The following is a 25,414-nucleotide window of genomic DNA, read 5'->3' as shown; positions in this document are numbered from 1 at the left end:
CAGATTTTTTGGTAGAAAATAAGAAGAGATAAATCAGTATGATAAAAGACGAAAGTGGTCCTTGCTTCTTAAATTTGATTGAGCACGGATGTCCACCGCACCGTGGACGAAGACACTATTATATGAAATATTTCCTAATATGAAAAAGCCTTGCACTATCTTTCAAGTTTTCAATACAGGATTACCAAAAAAACTTTTCAAGACAAATTTTAAAACAAAAAACCATCATTCGCTAAAAACAACATTACAGTGATAAAAGTGGATACGTAATTCTGTATCTCTTCAAGGTATTAGATTTTCCACATTTTAACAAAAAAAAAAAAAAAAAAAAATAATCCCACTATCTTAAGTAATAAAAGCAATGTATAAATTCTTAGAGAGTATCATCTGACATCACAAGTTAGGTATAAATTTGACACCACAAGTTAGGATAAGGCAAGTCATTAAAGCCAATCCCTTGAGTTGGGGTGTTCTACCTTTTAGGTTATAGGATTATAATCTCTTACTTTCTTTTCATCATATATTTATGAGGGAGAATCACTTTTAGTACTTCATCTTGTCAATATTAAGATGTAAGCGTTTGAGGGATTTGAGGTGATTAGAGGGGTTTTTTTTTTTTTTTGTTTTTTTTTTTTTTTTGTATAAAACTGGATTAAGCAAATAGAGACTCAGAAATATGCTGAGGAACAGACTCTTTCAACCATTCAGTGGAGATTTGTCAATCTAACGATGTCTCAATCGTTACGGCTTCCTTTGGCCAAGGAATGAGCCACAACATTCGTTTCTCTTGGCATAAAAAAAAAAACAAAACAGGAAATATCAGAATAATTAACATTCTTCAGGTGAAGCCACAACATTAGGTGATTAAAGATGGACTGTTTGCGGGAAGAAAAAGAAAACGAAGTTTTAAATTTTAATGTTTTGATCGCGAAGTGACAACCTTACCCCTGTCCCCATAACGCCCCGGTCCTTGTTTTTCTCTTTATTTGGCTAACGCATGAGGAAATAAATACTGCAAAGAGGGTAAAGTTGGAAGCATAAATTACGAAACTGGATGATCGTATCCACCAACTGACCCTATATATGGGTGTGGAAGAGAGCTAAAATAAGCAACAGAGAGAGAGAAACAGAGAAGGAAGAATTACTTGAAATTTCTGAGAGCTTGGGTGAAGGAAGAAGCGCAGAGAGACATGGCAACGAGTGGCAGGGATGCTCGACGAAGAAAAATTGTGGAGAGGGGATCTGATCGCCTCGCTCTCATCTCTGGTCGAGCCAAAGATATGCCATCATCACCATCACAGCCACATCATTCCAGCACGCTATCATCACCGGAATTTTTCGATTATCAGAACCTACATTCCCACCGCCCAACTCAAAGCAATGGTATACATTTTACCCTCCTTTTTCTTTTCCTTGAAGATTTTAAAGAATCTAGAGAGTTATGATCTGTTCGAGTGCATTTCATGTTGTCATTTCGATTGAATTCATTTTGACATCAACTGGACACGAAATATTAGTTTTCAATTGGGTTTGGATTATTTTGATGTTGGATATGTGGTTGGGTTAGAGGAAGAGATCTATCTGAGTAAGAAGAATTTATTTAATAAACAGCAGGTTTAAATGGATGCAATCTTCTAGCAATCTTTCGGTTTTATGACACCTTTTTGGTTATGGTACATGAATTCAGCTGATACAACTGCTAGGAATTATGCATTCGGTGTTAGGGCAAATGTGATGGAGAAAATGGTGTGCCCAAGCAAATTTGGAGTAAGATTTTGGGGGATGTTTTCTCCTTTTAGAAATCTTCATGAAAGCAAAAGAAGGATTGCCACGGTGGGGACCAAATAGAATACATACGATACTCAGGCTGGGGAAATGAAATGATTAGGGGTAGAACGTTGAATATTAAGGAATAACAGAGGAGGATATAAGGTATTGATGGAAGTTCATGTAGAATTTAAAGAAGAAAAAATCGACTGAATCTAAATTCTACAATGGACCTTGGTCTTGTCTGCCAAATCTATTCCGAAGATTTTGAGACATTAAATTATATACCAAAAACATACAAACCTTGGACTAAATACACATTTACTTGGCAGCAGTGCAGGAGGGATCATTTGTGTGGGGGCAAGAGCATGAGTGCCTAAAATTGAAATTCATTGTAAAGATGGCATGCAGATGTGCATAAGTTTATGTTTCAGAGTGTTATGATCGTTCATGTGCATGTTAATTCCCATGTACGCAAAGGAAGGTTTAGTTATTTAATGTGAGTGAGTAGGAAATATAGGGTGTTCAATTATTTCCTGTTATGTAGCAGCATTATCTAAGGTAGTTAATTGTTAGTGGATGTAGTTATAGGCATGAGGGCTGTAAGTGGGAACTGGGGAAATGAGAGGTTGAGTAACTGGATGTTATTTATCTTTTATTCTGAAATGAGTGGAGGCATCTAATTATCCATCAACAATCATCTGTATTGGGATCGAGGCAGGCATACTCAATAGAGCCTAAGTTTTCATTTTTTCTTCTTCTTTTTTTTGTCTTCTCTATCTCAATCCCAGTGTTCTTACTTACTAAGATTGGTAAAAGCAGACATATGTACCACAGAAAGGTAAATGTAACATATAAACAAAAAAGGATGGGCCAAACCACTTACAGATAATGTAAAGTTGACACGGCCATTGACTTTAGATTTGCGCATATATAAATTTAGAAATAAGAAGCATAGAACAAAGGAAGAATGTGAACCAGTTCAAAACATAAGCTTAGAGGTGTCCATATAAAGTAAGATATCTCTAAATGCATTTTCTACCCATGGGCTGTAAGTGTATCTCTCAGGCACTTGAATTCAAGGACTTGTTCAGGTATGTTAACTGGCATTATATAAAGACAAAGATTTGAGAATGAAGAGTGCATCGATGAATAATTTTGTCTCTGAGGGTTATGCAGGTGAATGGTAAAACACAGGGAGGCTTCTATGACATTGCTGAGGTTTTCTTTTTTCTTCTTGGTACAGCTCTTAGGGTTCCTTGAAAATATCCAAAGGGGAGGATTGAAAATAATAATGCCAGCAAAACTAAGAACATTAAGCATCATCATACCTATAACCACCAACCCTAAAAAAGAATTCTTATTAGACCCTGAGCCTGGTCCTGTTGATAGGTGGCCAGTGATCTGCACATTCAAAATTCTTAAACTTTGGAATGAGAGGTTGCATCCTTTATATGTTCAGTTGAAATGTTAGTTTGCCAAAATTGTTTAGGAATTATTGCTTCCTCTCATTAGTATTGAAATCTGTGTGGAAATTAGTTTCTTCAACAACGATGACGACAGCAACAGCAACAGCAACAGCAGCAGCAGCAACGACAACAACAATAACAGGCATTGTCCCAACTAAATGGGGTTAGCACATGGATCCTTGCCTTCCAATCAGCTCTATTTGAGCACATGCTAGATGCAAGACCTAAGCCATGCATATCCTTTCTCAACACTTCTAAGCTTATCTTTGGTCTGTTTTAGCCCTTATATTTCCTTCAATGTATATTGAATCACTTCTCTGTACAAAGGCATTTAAAGGCTCTGTTGAGTATGGTTGTGCCATGTCAAGTGGCTTTCTCTTGGCTATCATTAATTAGAGCTACATCCAAAACGGCTCTATATGCTCATTCCTTACTTAACCCTTCCTAGTTTTGCCACTCATCTATCTTAGCACCCTCATTTCTTCCAATCTACCAATTGTAATTCATTTAAATAGTTATGAAATCTTTTGATTTTGGGCATTCATCACTTGATCTTTTTTTGGATAAAAGGAACTTTCTACATATGGGACGGGGGACTATTACATGTATCACCAATGAGAGTTGAGCCCATGGCTTCATAAGGAGGTATGGTCATTGCCAACTAAGCCAACCCTTTGGTTATTCACCACTTAAACTGTGGTCAATTAAAAAAACGTACCGATCAACATAATTGACCTTTACATATGTGTCTGCATTAATAACTAAGGATCAGGTCTGCCCTGATTCAATGACTGGCTAATCTTCAATCCATGAACAACAGTTATGATGTCATGTCAACACCAGCAGAGCAGAATTCTTATGAGTTTCTCTTTTTGTTGAAGAGGATTCTTGAAATGTAGTATTCAAGATGCATCCATGGCTATGGTTGGCTGTTAGTGCACTTCCTCATTGCATGCCATATATCTCACAGGCCTCATTTGTTTTTGTGGTGTAACAGTCACTTTTAATGGTGAAGTAGATGCCTCTGGCGCTGAGTTACCAAAATATGAGAACAGAAATGAATCTTCTAGCAGTGCTGCCCCTGGCACAATGGGCAGCATGGCATCTCATCTGAAGAAATGTGAGACAAGCACTGATTATCTAAGAACTGCTCCTCTAGACTTCAGCAGTAGAGCACCAATACCCACTATACCATCAAAAGATCAGAAATCGTCCACTTCGACGGTAGATGCTGAACCACTTAATGAACCCCAACGACCTCACTCCAGAATTTTCACTGCCAACCGAATTAGCTTCTTCATCTCTGCTTCTGAAAGAATCCGTATTCTATGTTCTATAGGCATAGCCGTTATTGTTGTTCTATCACATCTCAGGTTTCCTTTACTTGGCAGTAGCTTTGTAAGGAGCACCATAGCAGCCTGGCCAGTTTATCTCATCTTGTTGACCGGGGTAACTGTTGTGCTTGCACGGCTGCTGTTGGAGGAAAGAGGACATTCTCACATGGCTAAAGAAGAAGCAACACCAGAACCTTCTGAAGATGGGTTTGATTGGGCCGAGGGGCTAGGTAAGGCCTTAGAGATGGGGTTGATTTTGCACAAGGTGATTGGTGCTGCATTTTTGGATTGCAGCGTTTATTTGGTTATTGTCATCTGTGGTCTTTCCATGGTATAACGTTGGCTATGTAGAGTTAACATCTTGAGCTCTATCCCCAAAGAAGGAAGGAACTTGGGATTCTCTATGCCAGGAGAGGAGATCAGGTCTAACAGCTTTCTGTATCACTCAAGTGCAGGATTTATGATCTATATCCTCAATTTTTTTTTTCAAATATTATGAATATGGTGCTATGCTCGTGCAAATTTGATATGATCATTATTTAATAATTAGAATTTGCTTAGCTGTTCTCATATTTACTTTATTACCTCTCATATGGAATTAGTTTCTTCATGCATTATCTAAAGTTCATTTGAACCAGACCACAGATAAGATTTAACGAACGAAATCTAAAGAGGAAAAACTCTCTGAAAAAGCAGACTTCACATTACAGGTAGGTGGATGAAGCCGACAAACTCCGCAGGCTAAGAAATTTGCACCATTTAAAGTTGCATGATGATTCTGGGTTGGCAATTAGGAAAAAGAAGATCCTTTGCCAAGTACGGCGTTAAGCTTTCCACCATTAAAAAAAAAATTGAAATAACATGAATTATAAAGTTTTTCCTGCAATTTCTTGTCAGGGAATTAGAACGGGGAATTCATGAGAATCTTATCTGTTATTAATCATCATTGAAAGCTTGACACGGTAAGACCTTTCCTTTTTTTCTGGTGAGAAAGAAATTTATTCATTCAGAAGAAAATGCTGTAGGCATTTACAAAAAAGAGAGTCAAAGAGTAAAATAAATGATAAAAAGGGGAGGGATTTGAAGGCAAAGAAACCACTCTTGGGATTTAGCTGCATATGTGTAGCCAAGGTATCTGCTGCGAAAGAACGGTGGACGTGTTGAAACTTCACATGTGGCAAGGTTATAGCTAGGTGTCTTGTGTTGTGTGTCTCTAATCAAGAAGGAGACCTGTAAGCTGGAGCGTCTGAAGCATGGTTGAGGAGGTGGACAAGAATAAGGTTATCAGTCTCAATTTGGACATTGATCGAGAGAGGCCAAAGTCGGAGAAAATAGAAAATAGAAAATAGACCAAAAGAAAATAGAATATGACCTTTATGATTGTGAGCAGGTCTACCAATTTCAGAAACGTGTAAATCGGAGAAAGCAATGCTATCAACATTAATCTTTATCTAGTACAAGTGAGACTTAGGCCAAATGGCTGCTCGAAAGCTGACCTTATAATAAAAAGGCTAGTAGATGTCCTTCCAAATAAATCTGTCAGCTGTTGAGGCCAAGGGGAGTGGGACTGATGATTCAATCTACATATTATTTTTTTTTTTTTTTGGCATTGCTACAATGAGAAACTGGTAAGTTAGACTTGGTTAGTTATGGAAGAAGTGATAAAATCAGGATGGCAATGTTAGATATTCACCAGGCAACCTAGTTTGATGAATCAAATCCTTAAAACTACAGTACCCTTGCAAAGCATAGGATTTTTATCCACTCTTGTACTAACAAGCTCTTGTTTGGTCTAGTTAATCGTTAGATTTTCGACACCTGGCTTATTTCAATCCAATGATCGGCATTCTTCTAACCCTTAACCGTGGTTTGGTCCCTTTAACCTATTCTCTCTCCTCACTCCACTCTCCTCTCGTCTCCTTCACCATCTTCGGGTCCGGTAGCACCAGCTTCATTGTTTTGAGAACCCTTCCTGTTACCCTTCTTCCAAGATCCCATCTCTAATAAGACTTGTTGTAATCTTATTTTATTTCTGAAAATTTCTTCTTCCACGGTTATTAGAGCTTATGGGAACTAGGGTCTAAAAGTTCAATAGAGCATTAGAACTGAGAACCCAAATTGATTGAAAGTAGGTAGGGTGGAAAGATTAAGGAAACCAAATGAGATGGAAGAAATTTTGTATTATTATCATTTTTTTTAAAAATAATGTAATCGAGGTTAGAAAATGGGTTAATCGAGAATTTTGCCATTTCTTGTTTCAATGGGACATTGATCCGAAGGATGGCTTTGTCCACCAAGAGAAGCAAACTGATTAGAGGAAAGAAAAAATTTGAACCCCACCAAAAATTTTGGTAACTCCAAAGCCAGATTTATCCCCCTTGGCTTCATCAATGTGGTATTTGTCTACCAAATATTTTGATAATTCCAAAGCCAGTTTATCCCCCTTAGCTTTTCACTTTTCCCGTCCATGATTTCTAAACCAAATACTCTCCTTTGTTCTTCAGTCCTTGTTTGCTCAATCCAAAATGCAAGAAGAGGAGGAAGACCACAACATAGGTATTTGTTGCTTCCTTGGTTATGCGGGTGGTGATGATGAGATTGCCGGAGTTGAAAGGAAGAAGGTGGAGGAGACAAAACCATAAGAGGAGATGGGATAAGTTAGAGGCAAGAGAGATTATGATTATGGTTGGAAGAATGCTGGGCCTAGGATAAGAATTGTTGTTGTAAAAATATGCTTGGAGTTCCTTGGTTTGTTCTTGGTCCGGATCTGATTCCTGAAGCTAAAACAATGGTGAGAGTGGGCCGCCTCTAGGGACGGAAAGCCACCTCCAATGATTAAATCAGTTCAGATAAAAAAAACCTAAATCTCCCCCTTGAGGAATAAATGCTCAAAGAGATGAAGAAGAGAATGTTTTTTAGGAGTAAATGCGGAGAGTAATGGCTGGAGTCTTCAAGTCTTACCATTGCTCATGTGCAGTGATGTTATCTATACGGCTAGTTTATACCTTAAGTGGGTTTGGATGCTTTACCACCCTTCGATCACCATTAATTTGTTTGAATAAAGGGTGGAGATGGCTTCTTGGAGAGGCTTGCTCAGCAAGCCAACAACATGATTTGATGGACAGCTACAAATCGCATTGTAGAATCAAATGAACATCAAGTTTGATCTTGATGTGACATCAATCCCCAATTAGGGAGACAAAACGTGAAGACACGGTACTCAATGCTAGCTTCGGACGAATGAAAAGCTTCCCACCAGCAATAAGCATTTAATGATTCCCAGTGCATTTAATGCTGAAATTAATAATGTGATTGAAGTCTTGATAAAGATACGCCGAATCTCTTATTAGCTCTACTTTTGCAATGAAGTCACACGATGACAACTAGGCATCACCATAATGCCCACTTCTCAGTTTCTCAACAAACATCTCTTCCTAGAAGGGCCTAATCTGAGAAACTTCAGGTGAACCATCTTGGACTAGATTTGAGCCATTGGTTTGATTCGAATGGTTTGCTCTGGTTCAGTGGCTTGAACCGTAATGACCATAACAAGAATAAAACATGTGTCGAATATCCAACAGTACACTGGACCAAGCAGAGGAGCATGTCAGCACAGGAGTAGATAAAAATCACAAAGTATACCAACCAAAAGGGCACAGCAAAGATATCCACTTTGAAGCAGCACTCCGGAAGTCTTGAACATTCTCATGTGAAATTTTTTTTCAGTGTCTCCAGAGTGAACAAGTTTATACAAGCCTTTACAGAAAAGGCATTCTGCCTAGCTACCTCTATACAGATTACAGAAGCCCCAGGCAGCCAAAATATGCTAACAGAAGAACGATTGATGCATTAAAAATTTGTCCTGCAGTTCAGAGCTACTGTGGATGTGAATGCTGGTAGCCAGATTGAGCAGCAGTTGCATAATCATGTGCATTATACCCAGTTTGCACAGCATATGAACCACTACCTTGGGGCCCACTAACCTCACTTGTCTTCTTCGGACTTGTCTGTTGTGATGAGGTTCAATGGCTGCTGCATTACTCTTCCTTCTGCAAAGCTGATTCGCAATTTGGTTTGGTGGCTTGAATTCCAACTAGAGCCATAAAGCAAGTCAACTATCCCAAATCCTGATTCAAGCCAGTTTATTTAGACGTGTACCAGTGAGTGAACTTTCTTCTTCATCTCCAACCACGATAACTCTCCTACAAGAACATGATCAGGATGAGCTATCTGAACAACATCAGCATAATTATCCTTATCCCTAACAAATGTTGCAATCTTGTCATCAAGAGTGACCCAGAACTGATTTTGTTGAATAATGTAGAGTTTCACCAACGTTATACTTCTTAAAAGATCGATAAATCAATGTAAGGATAAGTCTTTCTAAATCTGGCCATTGAAATTAAGTTAATACACAGAAACTATTGACTTCCTGAAGCTGTTCTCTTCTGCCTATTTACACCCAAAGCTGGTTTGAAGTACAACTACGCATCACGCAATGAGGAACAGTAAGAAATTTTGATTAGGCTTACCTTAATTGTATACTTAAAAGAGTAAGAAATCTTTGTTTAGTAATGTAGTCCTAGCACCAATATTGAGTCAATGAGAACAAATGCAAAAATAGAATTTGGTCTTGTTTCACAACTTTGGCTAGGATTCCGCCCATGAACAATTTATTTTTTCATGGGGATTTGCTCATGTAATTCTTGACATCACATTCAATAGTATGGTTTGGCACGACATCTATAAATGACACGATAAAGATATAATTCCTTGATCATGACTTCTGGGTTTTGAATATTAAAAAGTTTGACGACGATATAAAAATTTATTGAATCAGCTTCATTTTCCCACGAGGGTAACCCTCATTTCTAGATCTCACACCGTCCATGAGGTATATATGCCTCCACTCAAAAGTGAATCTAACACGCATGGACGGTGTAAGATACAATAAAACACACGTGGGAGATGGGTTAAAGAAAGGTCAGAGTCAAACGTTTTAAAATTCAAAAACCTCTACCGTTATCGTCAAAAACAGTGGTAAGGCGGCATAAACCTGACTAGTCTGGATCCAAAGAAAGAGCTCATGCATTGCTATATATATGAGGCCTTTCTCCATGCATCTTCACGATTAACTTCATACGAGAACAAGAACAATGAAGACTCTTCTGCTTCTATTTCACCTTCTTCTTCTAACTTCCATCATCAAACAGTTGCCGGCGGTAGGCCAAACCATACGTGACACTGCCGGTGATGAACTCCGATCTGATGTTGAATACTACATCTTGCCTGCGACAAGTGGTGAAGGTGGTGGCCTGACTCTCTCTAACCTGGGTAATTCAACCAAATGCCCTTTAGCTGTTGTTCAAGATCAGCTTAACACATCTACTGGGTATCCGGTGACATTTACTCCGGTAGACACCAATGAAGTGATCATTGAAGCGTATGTCGACCTCAATATCAAGTTTTCTGCCGCGACAACTTGTATACAATCAACTGTGTGGCAGCTGATCCAGGATAACAATGATGATGAGTCGAGCGACCAAAGATTTGTCATGACAGGTGGTGTTGAAGGGAATCCAGGAAGAGAAACTCTGGCAAACTGGTTTAGGATTGAGCCATATGATGATGCTTATGGGCTTAGCTTCTGTCCTGGTGTTTGTGATTATTGCAGACCTAATTGCCAGAATCTCGGCATTCTCGTAAACAACAATGGTTACAGACGTTTGGCAGGTGTGGATGATGATGCCTTCAAGGTTAAGTTTCAGAAGGTCTGAAGAAGGGTGGTACTACATGGGCACTTCTGATAAGATCATATGATCATATACACATATAGATAAGTTGTAATAAAAGGACCAAATATGGGCCTACCGTGGTTCTTCTGTTGTTAACAAATATTATCATTTTCTGTATGAGTACTATATGTAAAGTTTATTAAATTTCATAATAAAACTATAGAAGTGTTTGTTTCTATTGAGTGCATGCCATGAGAATGGGTTAAGAAGGATATCTCATCATCTTTTCTTTCTCGTAAGCCAGCAAGTAGCTAGGATTTTTCTTTTCTTGGCAGGATGCAAACCATGGTTGAGGAATTGGCCTTGCATGAATGCTTTTATGTCTGTTTTATGGGTTCTATTTACTTTTTTGTGGTCCTTTCATCTAAGTTAGTAAACGATCAAAATAAAGAACCCTTATTATAGCTAAGATAGAGGTGCAAGTTTAGCCTGGCCTCAGCCAGCCTCGACATGCTTTCATCCCAAATGGGGCTTGGGTTGAGATACTACTGGCCATGACTAAAGATGGAGATTGGAAATTTCTTACCTTAAGTCAAGGCCGGGTTGGGCCAAGATTGAGGTCTCAGGCCAATCTTGGTCCATCCCTGTCCTTCCTCTTCTGCGCCCAGCCCGATTCAAATTTCTTGTAGCCCTAGCTATGCCAAATTATCAAGTTGCTTTATCATACCAATTTTGGATGTGTTTTGATAGTGGTGGCAATCTTTTATGCATAAGAACGCAGTAAGTCAAAGAATGTCTTGAATTCGAACCCCAATCCCTTCACAATTTTTCTCTCTCCCCATCCCCTGGGCCTATGAGCCTCTAGTTCTACCAAAGTAGTTTCTATAATATTGTTATCAATTAAACCTTGGATCTCTCTGCAACTGATATTTTGTTTTCTTTAAGGTGAAGCCGAATCTTTTTGGTCTCAATACTACAGGGTTCCCTATACTAGAAAACTTTCAAGATGAGAGGATTGTCATTGGAATCTTTCGGTATTCAAACCATCCACACACTGGTTGTTCGAACAGACGGTTAGAATTCTCAAATCATTTATGATTCTGATTCCACATTAAATTAATGGTCCCCCATTGGTGGGCCAACAATCACATAGTTAGGTGAATATTATGACTACATGTGCTGCACTGTCTTCTGTCTATAGGGCCTAGCTAGCTCCCATATAGTTGTTTGATATCTCTATGAAATGAACGTCTTTTTGTAATAAGAAGGAACCAGCTTTGATTTCCCTGAGATCCATATGTAAACAAATTTCAAGAATAAAAACTTAGCTAGATACCCTTTGCTCCTATTAATTTCTTTGTCTCCCACTTCAATTAAAAAAGTTGAGATAACAGACCATGAGAATTGAGAGATGAGACATTGAGACCAACCCTTTTACTGATATTCTTAAAGCCTTTATCTTGCTTGTGGCCGAAGTCAAAAAGGAATTAGTATTTAGGGAAAAAATTAAGCCTCCCTTAGCATTTTGTGCTTTTTAAGTTCAGTTAGGTACAAGCTACCAAGTTGGAATTGATTTGATCAAGACAACCATTAGCAATAATATTGATTATTTGATGGAAAACAGTGAAGCTTATCCCTTGGCAAGTTAAAACTTCGCCGGACTGATAATCCAACGTTTCAATTTACTTGAAAACTACCCTCCTACCAAGAGTAGTTTCATCTGGGTTATTGAAGGATAGTTGCAGAGCCAAGAACATGAAAAAAATAGTCGGAAGAGATAAAAAGGAGGAGTTGCTGGTTAAAAGCACAAGAATGTTAAAAACTACTTTAGAAGCAAAGATTTCACCATCGATTTCTGGAACAATAGATAAAGTATTTAATTTCGCTTTGTTCTAAGGAAATAAGTTTGAGAAGCATTATCAAACAGAACAACTGAAAGGCTTAATTTTCATTATTTCAGATCAACAGCTGAATATGAACATAGAAAGAACCTGCAACTAGCTAGCTAACTTCTTCATTCTTCGGGGATCTTCGACGGAACTGCAAACCGAACCGAGAAGGAGCGAGACAGGTTATCCGGGTCAGCCGATGCCAGTCCTTGATCAAAATTTTGTGAATAAGTGTATGGATCATAGGGGACCTTCACCAGAGCCGGCGATGAATCAAACATCTTCTTCTTCTCCTTCTTTATTCTCCTCCACACCAATCTCCACCTTGGGATGCTTGATCTGTTGGTCGACATGAATTCATTGTATTCGCTTTGGATATATCTCTGGCCCAGATGGACATTTCTACGGCCTGAACTGCACCAGTTTCCGATGTCCATGGCTTTAAAGCCTCACAGGAGCAAGGTTTATGTTGGTGGAAGGTTGGGACCGCACCAGGTGATGCTCCCAGTGATACCAAGAGTGTGAGTTAGATATAAATAAGTCACAAGGAAGGTGTTGACCACCCTTTTCTACTGACCAGATATTTAATTAAATTTACTATTTGAGGATTTCCTGAACAGTTGGTCGGTTATTGTATAGAATTTTCACTTTTAAGTCTATATTGTGAGAAAAGGAGTCCAATAATGTTTCATTTGCACATCAAAGGAGGAGATGGGTTCTCACTTCTCATCAACAAATTCCTCATTGTGAGTGGAAGACTGAATAAATACACTGGAATTGATCCTTAAAGTTCTCCATTTTATATGCACTGGCTCCCCAATGAATTGGATTGTAACTTCTAAAAGAAACTGTAACAACCATTTGAGTGTAAAGGCAAGCCTAAGTTCTCTCTAACTTCACAAACAAGCATATACACTGGGTTAGAAGCGCGCATCCAACAAGAATGAAAGCAGAGCTCAAGATCCTCAGTCTTCCCCACCCTTTCTGGATTATGCATATCACCCAGTTTCGGCACAGGAGAAGCTTACTCATATCAGAGTTGACTGCAGATATGAGCTGAGAGCAAATGCTACAGCTATTACAAGTATCTCTATACAACCCTATTGGGATTTAGGAATGACTTTTGAGGTCTTGTTTACTAGAATAGTAAACGCTTTTACTAGTTCCTCCTTGATCATGAAGAGGACTGAAGCAGCAAAAACACTCTGCACTATCTTTGTGCTCATTCCTTTATAAAAGCTAGGCAATCCTTCATAACGGATCATCTTAATTATTGCATCCAATGTGCCAGTATACTGTAATGAAACGTTGCCTCCACCAATCTCTTGCTTTGCTTGGAGTCTTGACTTCACAACCAACAATGGATAGGTCACCACAGTTGCTCCCAGTTTAGCCAAAGCCCCAGCCAAGAACACCTCTAAAGCAGAGATCCCTTTTGAACCTTCCTTTGATGCAGCACGTTTTGCCCTCAGATGCTTTAACAAACTCTCATAAATCATGAATTGGATAGATGGATTACATACCATGACAAGTGTAGGTATTAAACCTTTCCAGAACCCTTTAATCCCTGCTTCAGAATACACCTCTCCCATTGCCTGTGCAGTCCCATATGGACTAGGTTTGATTGAATCTAGTTTGCTTAACTTGTCTTGCACAGTAGAAACATTTTTCGAACCGGTTGGATTTGCAGCAGCTTCCTTCAGAATAGCCTCCCTTTTAGCCTCCATAATCTTCATCTCTGCTTGAGTATGCGTTTGCATACGAGTCACAAGAACCCATATCGGATTTGTAAACAATACATTCAATGATCCAGCAACTGCTGCTACAAGAAGCCAAGAGAACATACCGACAGTGCCATCACCAAGTCCTTTCTTTTTCCGGGCAATAGCAAGGGCTTCAGCCTTGTTCTTGAAGATTTGATAGAAATAATAATAGATGCCCTGAGAAGCAGCAGTACCAACCAGAGAGGGTTTCAGTCCACTGTACAATCCACCCAAACCTTCGGTTCTTATAACCTTGAGAATTTGCACGAGAGTGCCACCGGCATGAGAGGAAGGAGGGGATTGAGAAGACAACGAATCTGTGCTAGAATTAGAATTAGAGTTAGAGGAGAGGAGACCTTTCTTGGCAACCCTGTCAGTTTGCTGGCGAGTGTTCACAGTTTGGAGTGGGTAAGTGATGATCTGAGCGATTATGCCTCCACCAGCACCGGCAAGTCCATTGACGACGGCATTCGACATGCTTTCTCTCCTCTCCTCTGTTCGACTGCAAAGATCTTTTCTCTTCCACTCGTTGGTGCTACGGAGTCCACAATCCAACACTCAAACCACATCCACATATGGGACACGACAAATGGTATTCTGGGTCGCTGACACTAATAAAGTAATAAGTTTACCTCCAAACCATCTAACTCAACGATTTTAAACTCGGCATTGATCATATAGGTCTTCTTGTCTGGAGGCTGAAATCAATCCAAAATTTTCCGGAATGGAATGGGGTTTGGGTTGTGGGGCATGAAATTCTTTCTATCTAGAAAATGATGGAGTCTTTTATGGTTTCTTGATTTGGAATTTTCACCTTGCCTGATTGGTTGGGAAATTTTTTTTATGCAAGCATAGAATTTACTCAGGAATATATAATTTTGATGGTCTGCAAGCTTCCTTTCTTGTTTAATTGTGACTGTCACTCACTGGTTGACCTGGCATACAAGATGAATAAACATGGGAACAGGAATGAAATGATCATATCATGTTGTTGAGTAGAAGATTTTAAGTGAGAAGGGATGGTGCAACAATGAGGGGCACATAATTAACACTTTGGTTCAAGTGGGGAAAGTTTATCACTAACAACTCTACGTTGCTGGAATACAATTCAAGAAATCTCTTTTGAATTTTAAACTGATATACGCGTCATTATTTTTTCCTTTCGTTGCAATATACAAGTCAAGTTCACTACTCCGTCCTGCATTATTATTCCTTTTATCTCATCTGAAAAAGGATCTCTTCAATTCGCCATAGATCACTCATTGTCCTCTGTAAAATGATCTCAACCATCATGCGCTATACCTCGTCCATGTGATATCCTAGGAACCATGTTGATGATACATCAGTAAATGGACATGCCTCTCTCTCTCCACCATGCCCATCCATCAGAAACCTTAATTTGACCAACGAAAGACTATATGCAACTCAGTTGAGCTAGTCTGAGCATTCAGAAATTTGGACGATTGCTCCCATTTTTGACAACCTGGTTGTTCACTGGCTTGAGTCCACATTCACGATTGCATGATCTATAACTTTTAGGCCTTCAAATTGACATTGTGCTTTAAAGGTTTACAGTAGACTTGAGGTTTAGAGCTGCAGAAAATAAATTCCGCATGCAAAGTTCAGTAGCATACAAGGGCTGCCTAGGTAATTTTGCAGATATCTCCATTCACATTGGGGAAAAATGATGCGGTTTTACAACCAAATCATAAATGGTCATAAAAAATAGAGCAGTCCATTTGTTGTTTCTTTAAACAGCCAAAACAAAGAAACAAGAGTAGAGGACCATTAGGTCTTTAACAAGGAGATTCATCACAATTAAGAACTACGGGTACCACCCAATAGCACCACAGCAATTTTTGCCACCAATTTCACCGCTGCTGCTACAATTTTACAATTTCCTCCAAAAAAATTAACTCAAAATAATTGAAGCTCCATCATACTCTACCTTAACTTAGCCCTCTTGGGAGGGGCGCCTCTATCAGGGACCCGACCCTTACCAAAAGCTTTCATCTTCCTCCTTTTCCTCTCCTCCTCACTATCAGACTCATCTCCTTTCTCCCTGTCAGCATTGCTTGCTTCCCTCTCCAACTCCTCCCATGTCTTCCCCTCCTCTTCCTCTGAGGCTTCCTCCTCATCATCCTCCTCATCATCCTCTGACTCCACAAGTGATTCGCTATCATCATCATCGTCCTCAGAAACTGACTCAGACTGCACATCAGATGGCTCATAGCCCTGGTCAGTGTCCTCTGTGTTATCTGAGTCTGAGTCACTTGCTTCCATGTTGAGAAACTCCCACCCCCCATCCTCTATGAACTTCTCTGGGTCATCAGTGATTGTCTTCAATATAGGCCGCCAATTCAAATTCAGTCTGCTCTCATAGTACTTGAGGTCTGTTGTGTCAAGCCACTCCTTGATGCTGTCAAGTGATGAAGATGGAATTGAGTCAATCCGAAGCACATCCCGCTTGAAGTCCTTGAATACAATAGTCATGTCAAAGTTTTTTTGTCCAAGCCCAACTCTCTCTAGGTTCACAATCTCAATTTCACCCAAAGTGACCACCAAGAAAGGTGTCTCTATCAACTCAACCAGGCAGCTTGTGGTAGGAATGATAAAAGCAGCTGCCTTGTGGGGAACCCCATGGAAGCCAAGTTCCCTAAGTGGCTGGTCAAACTCAAGGTCAAGCCCCTTAAGCTGGGGTTGTCCCCAAAGGTCGTTCACCTTGTTGACAAAGTTCTGGAAATCCATGTTGATCCTGTTCTTTCGATCCCGTTCCCGCTGCTCCTCCTCAATCTCATCTGGGTCATTTGCAGATCTCTTCCCTCCACCCAGAGTCTGGACAACATCCATGACCTCAACATAGAACTGGACATCCTTGGTCTTCTTGTTCCCAACCATAATATGGTTGTGCAGGTGGAAGTGCAGTAAAGTGATCATCTCTTTCTCAGCAGGCTGGAGGAATGCATGCTTGACGTTTACATACATAATGTCAACCCGCTCGTCCGGTCGTGATGTGGAATAACGGAACCCATTTACATGAGCTTCTAGAGAACCAGGGAGCTTCCTTCCCCGGCCTCCAAAAGAAGGACGTATCCACAGGTCTGTCAACCTTATTGGTTTGAATCTTCCCCCTGCTAACTGCAGCTTCTCCTGAGTAACCAAAGTAGCCCTCTCAGCTCTCTCTGATTCCCTTGATGCAACCTGCCGTCGGAGAGTCTTGATATGCTGTACCACTTCACTGATATGCCTGGCGTCCTTGGAACGGAATGAGACCTCCCTCAAATAGATAGACCCTTGGAACTTCATAGAGTTTGTATCATGGGGATTGAATGGGGTCCCTGGTACATTGAAGATTATACGGACATACCAAGACCTATTACTATCTTGCTGGCTGTTCACACTTTTGATGGTTGCAATATGGAAAGGAACCATGCTTCCATAAATTGGCAAAAGTACTGCCTCATTCTTCTGGTCAACCTGAATCATCAATTCCCTAGTAGAGGGAATGTCATTGACATTCTTATAAACAAGAAGATCACCAAGAGCCCTTGCTCCACCACGAGCATCACCTTTTTCAGTTCCACCCCCTGCCAACCTCCTAGCAGTCTCTTCATTTTTCTGGCGGGCAAGCTCTGCCTGGTGCTGCCTCCTTAGTTCCTCTTTCGTCATCTCCTGGTTATCTGATCTGAGAGTTGCCTTTGACAACAAAGGCTCATTGCCCTTAGCTTCAGATTTTACCTTTGGTGTTTCTTCTTCCTCCTCCTCATCTTCATTGAAAGAATATGCAACATCCTTGACAGCTTTTGAGCTGATAGAAGTCACAACTTCTGGTTGCTTCTCATTGATAATAACAGTGTCAGCCAGCAATAGTGAAAATTTTTCTGTCTTTGGGTTCTTGGTCTGTGCTTGCAAGTTCTGCAACCCAAGACAAACATTGAAAACCATTCCTGCCTTCAATACTCTATCATTCTTTGCATTCAGACTCAAACCTGATTCCCGGAACTCAAGGCCAATACCAGTACCAGCAGATTTCGTCAAATTTGGAACCAACTCAGGAGCTTCCTTCTCAAAAACTGCTAGAGCTGCTTGGTAGGCTGCACTGACCTTGTTCCCTGGCTTTAATGCACTGATTGCTGCTTCCTGAGCCTTGAGAAGAACTTCATAAGCCTTGCTCTGTGCTGCATTTGCATCTATCAGAATAGTCCTGGCAAGATTAGAGCAGTAACTGTTATAACGAGATCCAATGGCACATATGATTACACTTGTTGAGTCATAGTACAGATTCTCATCATTACTTGAAGCACTAGGTCTGAGATCATATTCTCCCCCACTCTGAAATATGGGAGGGTAACAGATATCAACATTCTCCGCCTTGAGTTTCACCTTAACCTTTGCAGGTTCCAGAATTGCCTTCTCAGTTTCATCCATTAATGAAGAATGTGAAATCTTATTCTCTTCATCAATGACCTTCTCAAGCTTTGGGACCACAAAATGCTTCATCACCGAAGCAGTCAAGAAAGCTGCTTTCTTCACATTTGTGATCTCAGCAGCGTCCTTGACAGCAAGGAAGTCGGAGAAACCATTGGTCACATCACTAAGCTGGAAACTGGAGTTCTTCAGTTTGTCACTCCATGTCTCCAACAGATTACCTTCGGGAGCCTCCTTGGCAATGTATCCAACAACTGGGGATTCAGTGCCATCGGATTTGGACTGAGCACGGACAGCCCGAAATATCTCCTCTATCTGAGCAACTCCATCATCATTTCTCCCTTTAACATGCATCACAACTTCAGCGCCCACAGCTTCCTTAGCAGGTTTCTTGAGAACATCAAGCAGGGAGGCCTTCTTCTGACTACACAAAAAATGGATCTGCTTCTTCATGAAGACCATAATGGTCTCAGGGAACTCATAACCAAGTAACCAAATGTTGAGCGCCGAGGATTTAAGGTACCTAAGATCCTCGGAAGCAGGAGGAGTTGCTATTGCAACAGTATCAGATGAATCCCATAAACTAGTTCTATGTTCCTTCCAATGAGAATAAAAAAATTTCAGCCGTTTGCTGAAGTTCTCAACATTGATGGTGTATGCGGCTGCGGCAGAAACCTTGCCATTTCCGTTCCGCTGATCTGCCATCTCTAATCAACCTAGAAACACAGAGTCTACAGCCATGAACCCAAAAATACTTAAATTACACACTCAAAAGATCTATTTCAGATTAAAAAAAATTCCGAGCGAATCTTCCAGAAACACAAAGACTGAGATTAACAAGAGCACATATTCATATTAGGGTTTCAATGAAAAAAAAAAAGAAAAAAACTAGTTCAGATAATTCATAAATCAGAAACCTATTGAGAAGATTTAAGTAAGATAAAAAGTTGCAGACTAAATCAGAGGAGGGAGGCAGAGAGATACCTCACCTCAGTGCTACCGGAGGAGTTCCAACCTGTGATTTCTGGCTTCTGAGAGAACTCCGGCTCTCGGCAGCTCGGCTTTCCCTCCGAAGCGAAAAACCCTATAAAAACGCACCCATCTTTGGTCCAACTCCAACCCAATAAAGCCTCCGTCCGAGTCCGAGTGAGAGTGAATGGGTGCGTATTCGTAAAAACGAGTTTGCGGGAAAATTTGTTTGGGACCCGCAACCTATCATCTTCCAACCAGTTTCATACGCGTGGAATCGCTTGTCTGCTCTTCCCGCGTTAAGAAGAAAAAAGATAAAATTTCCCGCTCTTAGAATCTGAAAAGTCGATGAGGGAGTCCACCATTGGTTAATCAATGCCCGTTGAAATGCTCTTGACAAATTAAGGAATTAATATGCAATGTTGGTATATTCATATATTGATGGGTTTGGGAATTGTTCGACCACTGGAAGCCTGCAAAACAAGTGTCAGATAAGTCCTGATTTGTCCGTTAAGAAGTCATCTTTGATGACTGAAGAGCTCAGAATAGTTGTAGAACTTAATTGAATTACCTTTTCTTTACATTGATCATTAATTTATATAGGGTTTACCTTCAATTCTTGACGGTAGAATCAATTGATAAGTCTTATTTATGGTTGTTTGATTATATAGTTTAATTCCCTAAATCTGTGTTATTGCACATTCATTTATAGGCACGATTGCCTATCTCAAATCTAGCGGAAATCACGATTCCTACCATAATTGTTAAATTCCTTAGTGCTCAATAAACTTTGGAGCTAACTTTTGTTCAGGATCCTACCAAGAATAGACTGATCGACCATGGTTCAACCTAGTCGGATTGTCAACATAATTTTTACTTATCATATATATATGAAGATTTATTTGGCTCAATCGACTTGCTAAGATTCAAAGTTGATTCTATGTTATTATTAACCAGAAAAGTTTCAGGAGATTATTTGGGATTCTGTAAAGTGTGTTTCATCAAATATTATGAGTCTGATTTTTAGTAATTGTTTGATTACCTTTGTTAAGTGTTTTGTATCTTAATCAAAGAATTGTGTAGAATTATGAATTATTTGGATTTAATTGTGTAAAGTTGAATCAATGGATTCCACTGAAATGATCCTTAATATAAAAACTCTTGCTTCACATATCATGGCAGCCAAATCGTTCCTCAAGATGAATTAGCTCGGGGAGGGGGGGGGGGGGGGGGGGGGGGGGGGGAAAAAAAAATTTTTTTTTTTTTTTTTTTTTGTTTTTTTTTTGGCCCCCCCCCCCCCCCCGAAGAAGGTATAAAAAACAGTTATTTTTTAATAAACTTATCATAAATTTATAAATTTGAAATGGAAACTAATACAAACATCGATGAATTCCATTCACACTATTCAAAAATTTAAAACAAAATCATCTCTTTCTATAAATCATGGTTCTCACTCTTAATCGAATTGATCAACATCAGCTTAATTGAATTGGTAAGAGTCAAGGCCTATGTCAAGAGGTAACTCATCTATCATGATTCATGCTTTTCAGAATTTTTTGACTTTTTTAATTTAACTTTGATATAATAAAGTTTTTATATAAAAAGTGAAAATGTTATATATATTTAGAATGTTATATATATATATAGAGGGAGTAGAATTCATTATAGACTTCATCCCCTTGGGGCTCGGGGCGAAGCCCCATCTATATTAATTATATAAAAAGCACTTTGAGGATGTAGTCGTGGTGCGCGCAAGCTGACCCGGATGAACCTCATTTCCAAAATATTTTACATGATAAGACTGCTGGACTAATTCATATGATTTTTTTTTGGGTAATACATATGATATAGATTCCCACCTCTATACGTCTAGATAAAGCCTTAGTTTGCCGCGCTAAGAATATAAACCTTTAAAAGAAATATATTGAACTCGCCACTTGTGTGGTTCATGATATCCCAGCAGCTCGTCAAAGGTGTTCTAATGGGACCTCACCCATCACCATGTGTTTTAAGCATTCCACTAAAAAGAAAGTGGAAAACATTATTGTTATTTAAAGATTTAAAGCAAATGTGTTAACAGATTGGACCACACAAGCTAACTGTTCCTCACCCATTCCCAATAGAATTGATACCCCTATGGGTTCTCATTCATCTATCTACTTTTGCAGGGCCACCTAACCAAATGCCATGGTGAAGTGAAGTTTCATGAGCTTCCGATGAAAAAGACTCAAAGGAAGCCTGCATAGTTGATTATTGGAATCAAAGAAGAAGAAAATGGAACAAAGATATTAAGAAGCCTTGCAGAATATGCAATGATTTTTTTGATAAGATACAAAGAAAAAAATGAATCTTTTTACAAAATAAAGGGAAAATTCTGAATTCCCCTCCTATAAATGAACATGAAGAGACTTAAGAGAGAGAAAAATGAAATCCCAAATTCTCAATACAGAATCCAACTCCAATTGATCTATCTTGAATACCCAAAAATAAATTTCTGATGAAAATCAGTGAAAAATGTATGTGAGAACCAGCGCTAATAACATGAGTATGTAAGCAATCCCTTGATCTATCGTCTCCCCTGCATCCACAAGCAAAAACCAAAACGAAACTCAGTACCTTTTGAGGATAGAAGAAGAAGAAGATAGAGATGAACAAGACCAAGAACAGAAATGGGTACTTTTTTTTTTTGAGGATTGAAGAAGATTAGTAATTACCACTGTTGGAGGGCCCTGGAGCGATTGTTTCAGGAGAAGGGGCGATTCCCTGTCCGTTACCGAGATGCAGAAGCATCGACAACATAAACCAGAAGATAGGCGAACCCATGAGAACTGCCCTTGCTGGATTCATCATCTCCAATCCAAAATAACAAGGAAGAGAAGAACAATTATGAGGAGAAGCGAGAAGTTCTTCTCTGTGATGTTTTACAGAGCAAAGATGAATTAACAAAGAAACTGGTCAGAGAGAGATGGATGACTTGGAAATCGAAGTCAAGAAGAAGGGTATATATATATAAAGTCTTTTTTGTTGGGTTGAAATTCAGAGAAGGTGCGTGAGAGTGGCCGAGTGGAGTTGAAGCTACGCGGAATCAGTTCAGGGGAAGTTTCTTCCTGCTGTGCTGCATTCAGCTGACGAGCAGAAACGTTTTTCAGTTTAAAATTTTCTTTTAGTTGCAACTTTTCAACTTTCAAAGTGTTGTGGTTTGAATGGTTGGGCGGCTCGTTGACTAACCCCCACATGCCTCTAAATTTTTTTACAATTCTTTTTCGGATTTATTAGATTTGAGTTTTTAATTTGATTTTAATTATAATCTTTACATAATTAACTTCACCGTCTCACGATTTTGGATAGAAATTACAGAGAATTGCAAGATGTGAACCCACGAAGAAAAGGTAGGGTAGGTTAGAAGTTTCCAATTGGACGGCCAATAGTGTATTTTCACTCATCAGTTTCTATGAAGTTAACTCGTGTGGTGGGATATTTAGCTAATTTTTTGTGTATCACCTATGAGTTATTTTCCACATGAAGGTCTTTCAATGAAACTCTCCAATCATAATGAGTGATCTTGATTGGAAGAAAAGAAAGAAACAAAGAACTTCTAAATAATATTATTTTTTATAGGAAAATTTTCATATATGTCTCCTCTGTTTACAATTAATTATATATATTATCCTAGAAAAAAAAATCAATTATAAATGCCCTTACTTTTAAGAATTGAAAATTATAAATGAATAACTATTTTTTTTCCAGGGCAATAGATATAATTGATTGCAAATACAGAGAATCTATGTGTAAATTGCCCCTTTTTTGCCACTACTTCTTTTATAATATTTAATAATTGTTTTTTATAAATATAATTTTTTGCAAATAAAAAGAATTTTTTTTTTTTGCCCTTCTTTTATTGCCAACAACTTATTTCAAAAAATTTAATTGAATTGAATATTTCAATTATTGCAACTGCATAATAACTTCATCTATTAGTTGTGGTTTTAAATTTATGCATGTGGACGTTGAAACTTGACTTTGAATCAATTATTTCTAAGAGGCTAGGGTTGCGTTCATATATATTAATAGAAAGAGCAAATTGCACGGCATTGCACCCCAAAATTGGAGCCTAAATGCATCGACCCCCCCCCTTTATGTTTAAAAACACAGGCCTCATTCATTAAACACATTAGTCCATTACATTCGAAGTAAACCCGTTAACCCACCGTTTATTTTTTTTGAATTCCAAAATTGTCCTTACTAAAATCTGAGAAAGAAAAATAAACTCTGAATTAAAAATCAAAACCATTCATCTTCTCAAAACCTGCAATGTCTTTTTACCTCTCCATTAATCTTCTCAAAATCTGAACTGAAAATCAAAACCATAGCTCTTTGAGAATCCAAAGCAAGTTGTAAGAATAAAAAAAATTGCATTGTAAATCCTATTGATCAGGATGAGACCAAATTTGTTAAGCTTCCGATTCTGATCATTAGCACTTTCCTGTTTCTTCTTCTGATCATTCGAACTTTCCCGTTTCTGCTTCTTTTTGTTTTTTTTCTTTCCCTTTTCCTCTTTTAGTTTAGGTATTTCTTTCGCGATGGAGATTAATCGTTGTCCCCTGGCCCAAAAATTGAAATCAATAAAATATTTTTTTCGGTGTTCAATTCTTCAATTGTGCGTGAAGAGAGATAGAAAGAGAGGGGATTTGGCTATGGTAGATCGATGAGATTCTTTTTTTTTTTTTTTTTTTTTTTCATTTTCAGTTCTTCAATTGTGCGTGAAGGAGAGATAGAAACAGAGGAGGATTTCATATGAGATTCATTGTTTTTTCTTCCTTTTTCTTTTTTCGCCACTTCTTCAATTGTGCGTGAAGAAGAGGATAGAAACAGAGGAGGATTTCATATGAGATTCATTGTTTTTTTTTCCTTTTTCTTTTTGCTGTTTCAATTCTTCAATTGTGCGTGAAGAAGAGAGATAGACCAGAGGAGGATTTCATATGAGATTCATTGTTTATTTTTCCTTTTTTTTAGTTTTAGTTCTTCACTTGTGCGTGACGAAGAGAGATAGAAACAGAGGAGGATTTCAGATGAGATTCATTGTTTTTTTTTAGAAACAAAGGAGAATTTCAGACGAGATTCATTGTTTTTTTTTTTTTCCTTTTTCTTTTTCAGTTTCAGTTCTTCACTTCAATCGTGCGTGAAGAAGAGAGTAGAAAAAGAGGAGGATTTCGGGATGGTAGATCGGATGAGATTCATTGCCGAATACCATCCATCAGTTTCAGTTATTTTAGATTTTAGTTAGATGCCGGTGGAAACCGGCTTGGTGGAAGGTTTGCAAGGATAGATATGGTTATTGCAGGTCTGAGTGAAGGAGCAAGCAAAGTCTTCTCCAGTTTTTTATATAAGGTTGATGTGTCATTGTATATACGAGGGTATAATAGTCTTTCAAATTGTATAACTAACCATGTTAACGGAATAGGACCTGTGTGTTTTTCAAACATAAATTGGGGTGTCAGTGCTTTTAGGCTTATATTTTGGGGTGTCCGTGTCATTTGCTCTAATAGAAATAAAAATCCTTTATGGCGTTAATGGAATGGTGAGGTTTGTTTATACGGGGAAAAAAGCAAACAAATCCGTTGACTAGATGTCTAGGGTGCAATTTTATTCCTCGGACCCATAGGCATTCTTCCCGGATCCTCTAGTTGTATTAGAAGGAATTCTCATGGTGAATAGAGAGCCTTGTTTAAGTTAAGTTTTCTGTTTTCCCTTTGGATTTGTTTAGCCCACCTTTGTACCGGAAGAAAAAAAATGACGAATGACAAAAGACTCCAGTCAACAAGTCAGAGTATGAATTCAATTAGAAATCTAATTCTCCCAAGGACAACTTGGTTTGTGAATCAAAAGATAAAAATAACACGAATCATGAGAACAAAAAACATTGAACCTTTAACTCAATCAATTTAATTACAACCTGCTCTTACATGTGATTTTTTACTTTTTTGAAGGGGCACGAAAATCAAGTCAGACTCTCATGAAGCACGAAATTGTAAATTAGAGGTCACAATACATTAAAAGCAA

General features: G+C 38.7%; 3 protein-coding genes and 1 pseudogene across 6 annotated transcripts; 2 read left to right on the top strand and 2 right to left on the bottom strand.

The window, feature by feature from the left end:
• The first annotated feature begins 1,134 nt into the window (after positions 1 to 1,134).
• Positions 1,135 to 5,098, top strand: LOC149024969 (uncharacterized). The gene is made up of 2 exons (XM_089143042.1): positions 1,135 to 1,383; positions 4,234 to 5,098. The coding sequence occupies exons 1-2, from the start codon at positions 1,191 to 1,193 to the stop codon at positions 4,905 to 4,907; spliced, it is 867 nt and encodes a 288-aa protein (XP_088999168.1). The 5' UTR covers positions 1,135 to 1,190; the 3' UTR covers positions 4,908 to 5,098.
• Positions 5,099 to 9,718: 4,620 nt separating this feature from the next.
• On the top strand, positions 9,719 to 10,435 carry LOC149024968 (kunitz trypsin inhibitor 5-like). The gene has a single exon (XM_089143040.1). The coding sequence runs from the start codon at positions 9,727 to 9,729 to the stop codon at positions 10,345 to 10,347; it is 621 nt and encodes a 206-aa protein (XP_088999166.1). The 5' UTR covers positions 9,719 to 9,726; the 3' UTR covers positions 10,348 to 10,435.
• A 1,391-nt stretch (positions 10,436 to 11,826) lies between these two features.
• Positions 11,827 to 14,668, bottom strand: LOC149024967 (peroxisomal nicotinamide adenine dinucleotide carrier pseudogene; annotated as a pseudogene).
• An 840-nt stretch (positions 14,669 to 15,508) lies between these two features.
• Positions 15,509 to 19,531, bottom strand: LOC149024966 (FACT complex subunit SPT16-like). 4 transcript variants are annotated; one of them, XM_089145154.1, is made up of 2 exons: positions 19,370 to 19,531; positions 15,509 to 19,116 (listed from the first exon to the last, which is right to left on the bottom strand). In XM_089145154.1, the coding sequence occupies exon 2, from the start codon at positions 19,088 to 19,090 to the stop codon at positions 15,902 to 15,904; it is 3,189 nt and encodes a 1,062-aa protein (XP_089001280.1). In that variant the 5' UTR covers positions 19,091 to 19,116; positions 19,370 to 19,531; the 3' UTR covers positions 15,509 to 15,901. The 4 variants fall into 4 exon arrangements, with proteins under 4 accessions (XP_089001280.1, XP_089001282.1, XP_089001281.1 ...); XM_089145156.1 differs by having other exon boundaries at positions 15,509 to 19,101; XM_089145155.1 differs by having other exon boundaries at positions 15,509 to 19,101; positions 19,375 to 19,531.
• Between the last annotated feature and the right edge of the window lie 5,883 nt (positions 19,532 to 25,414).

This window comes from Hakea prostrata, chromosome 2, assembly GCF_041222555.1.
Source record: "Hakea prostrata isolate BN-2017 chromosome 2, UWA_Hpros_2, whole genome shotgun sequence".
Lineage (NCBI taxonomy): Eukaryota > Viridiplantae > Streptophyta > Magnoliopsida > Proteales > Proteaceae > Hakea > Hakea prostrata.
Note: the sequence above shows the minus strand (reverse complement) of the source record. Positions and strands in the feature narration are given on the sequence as shown.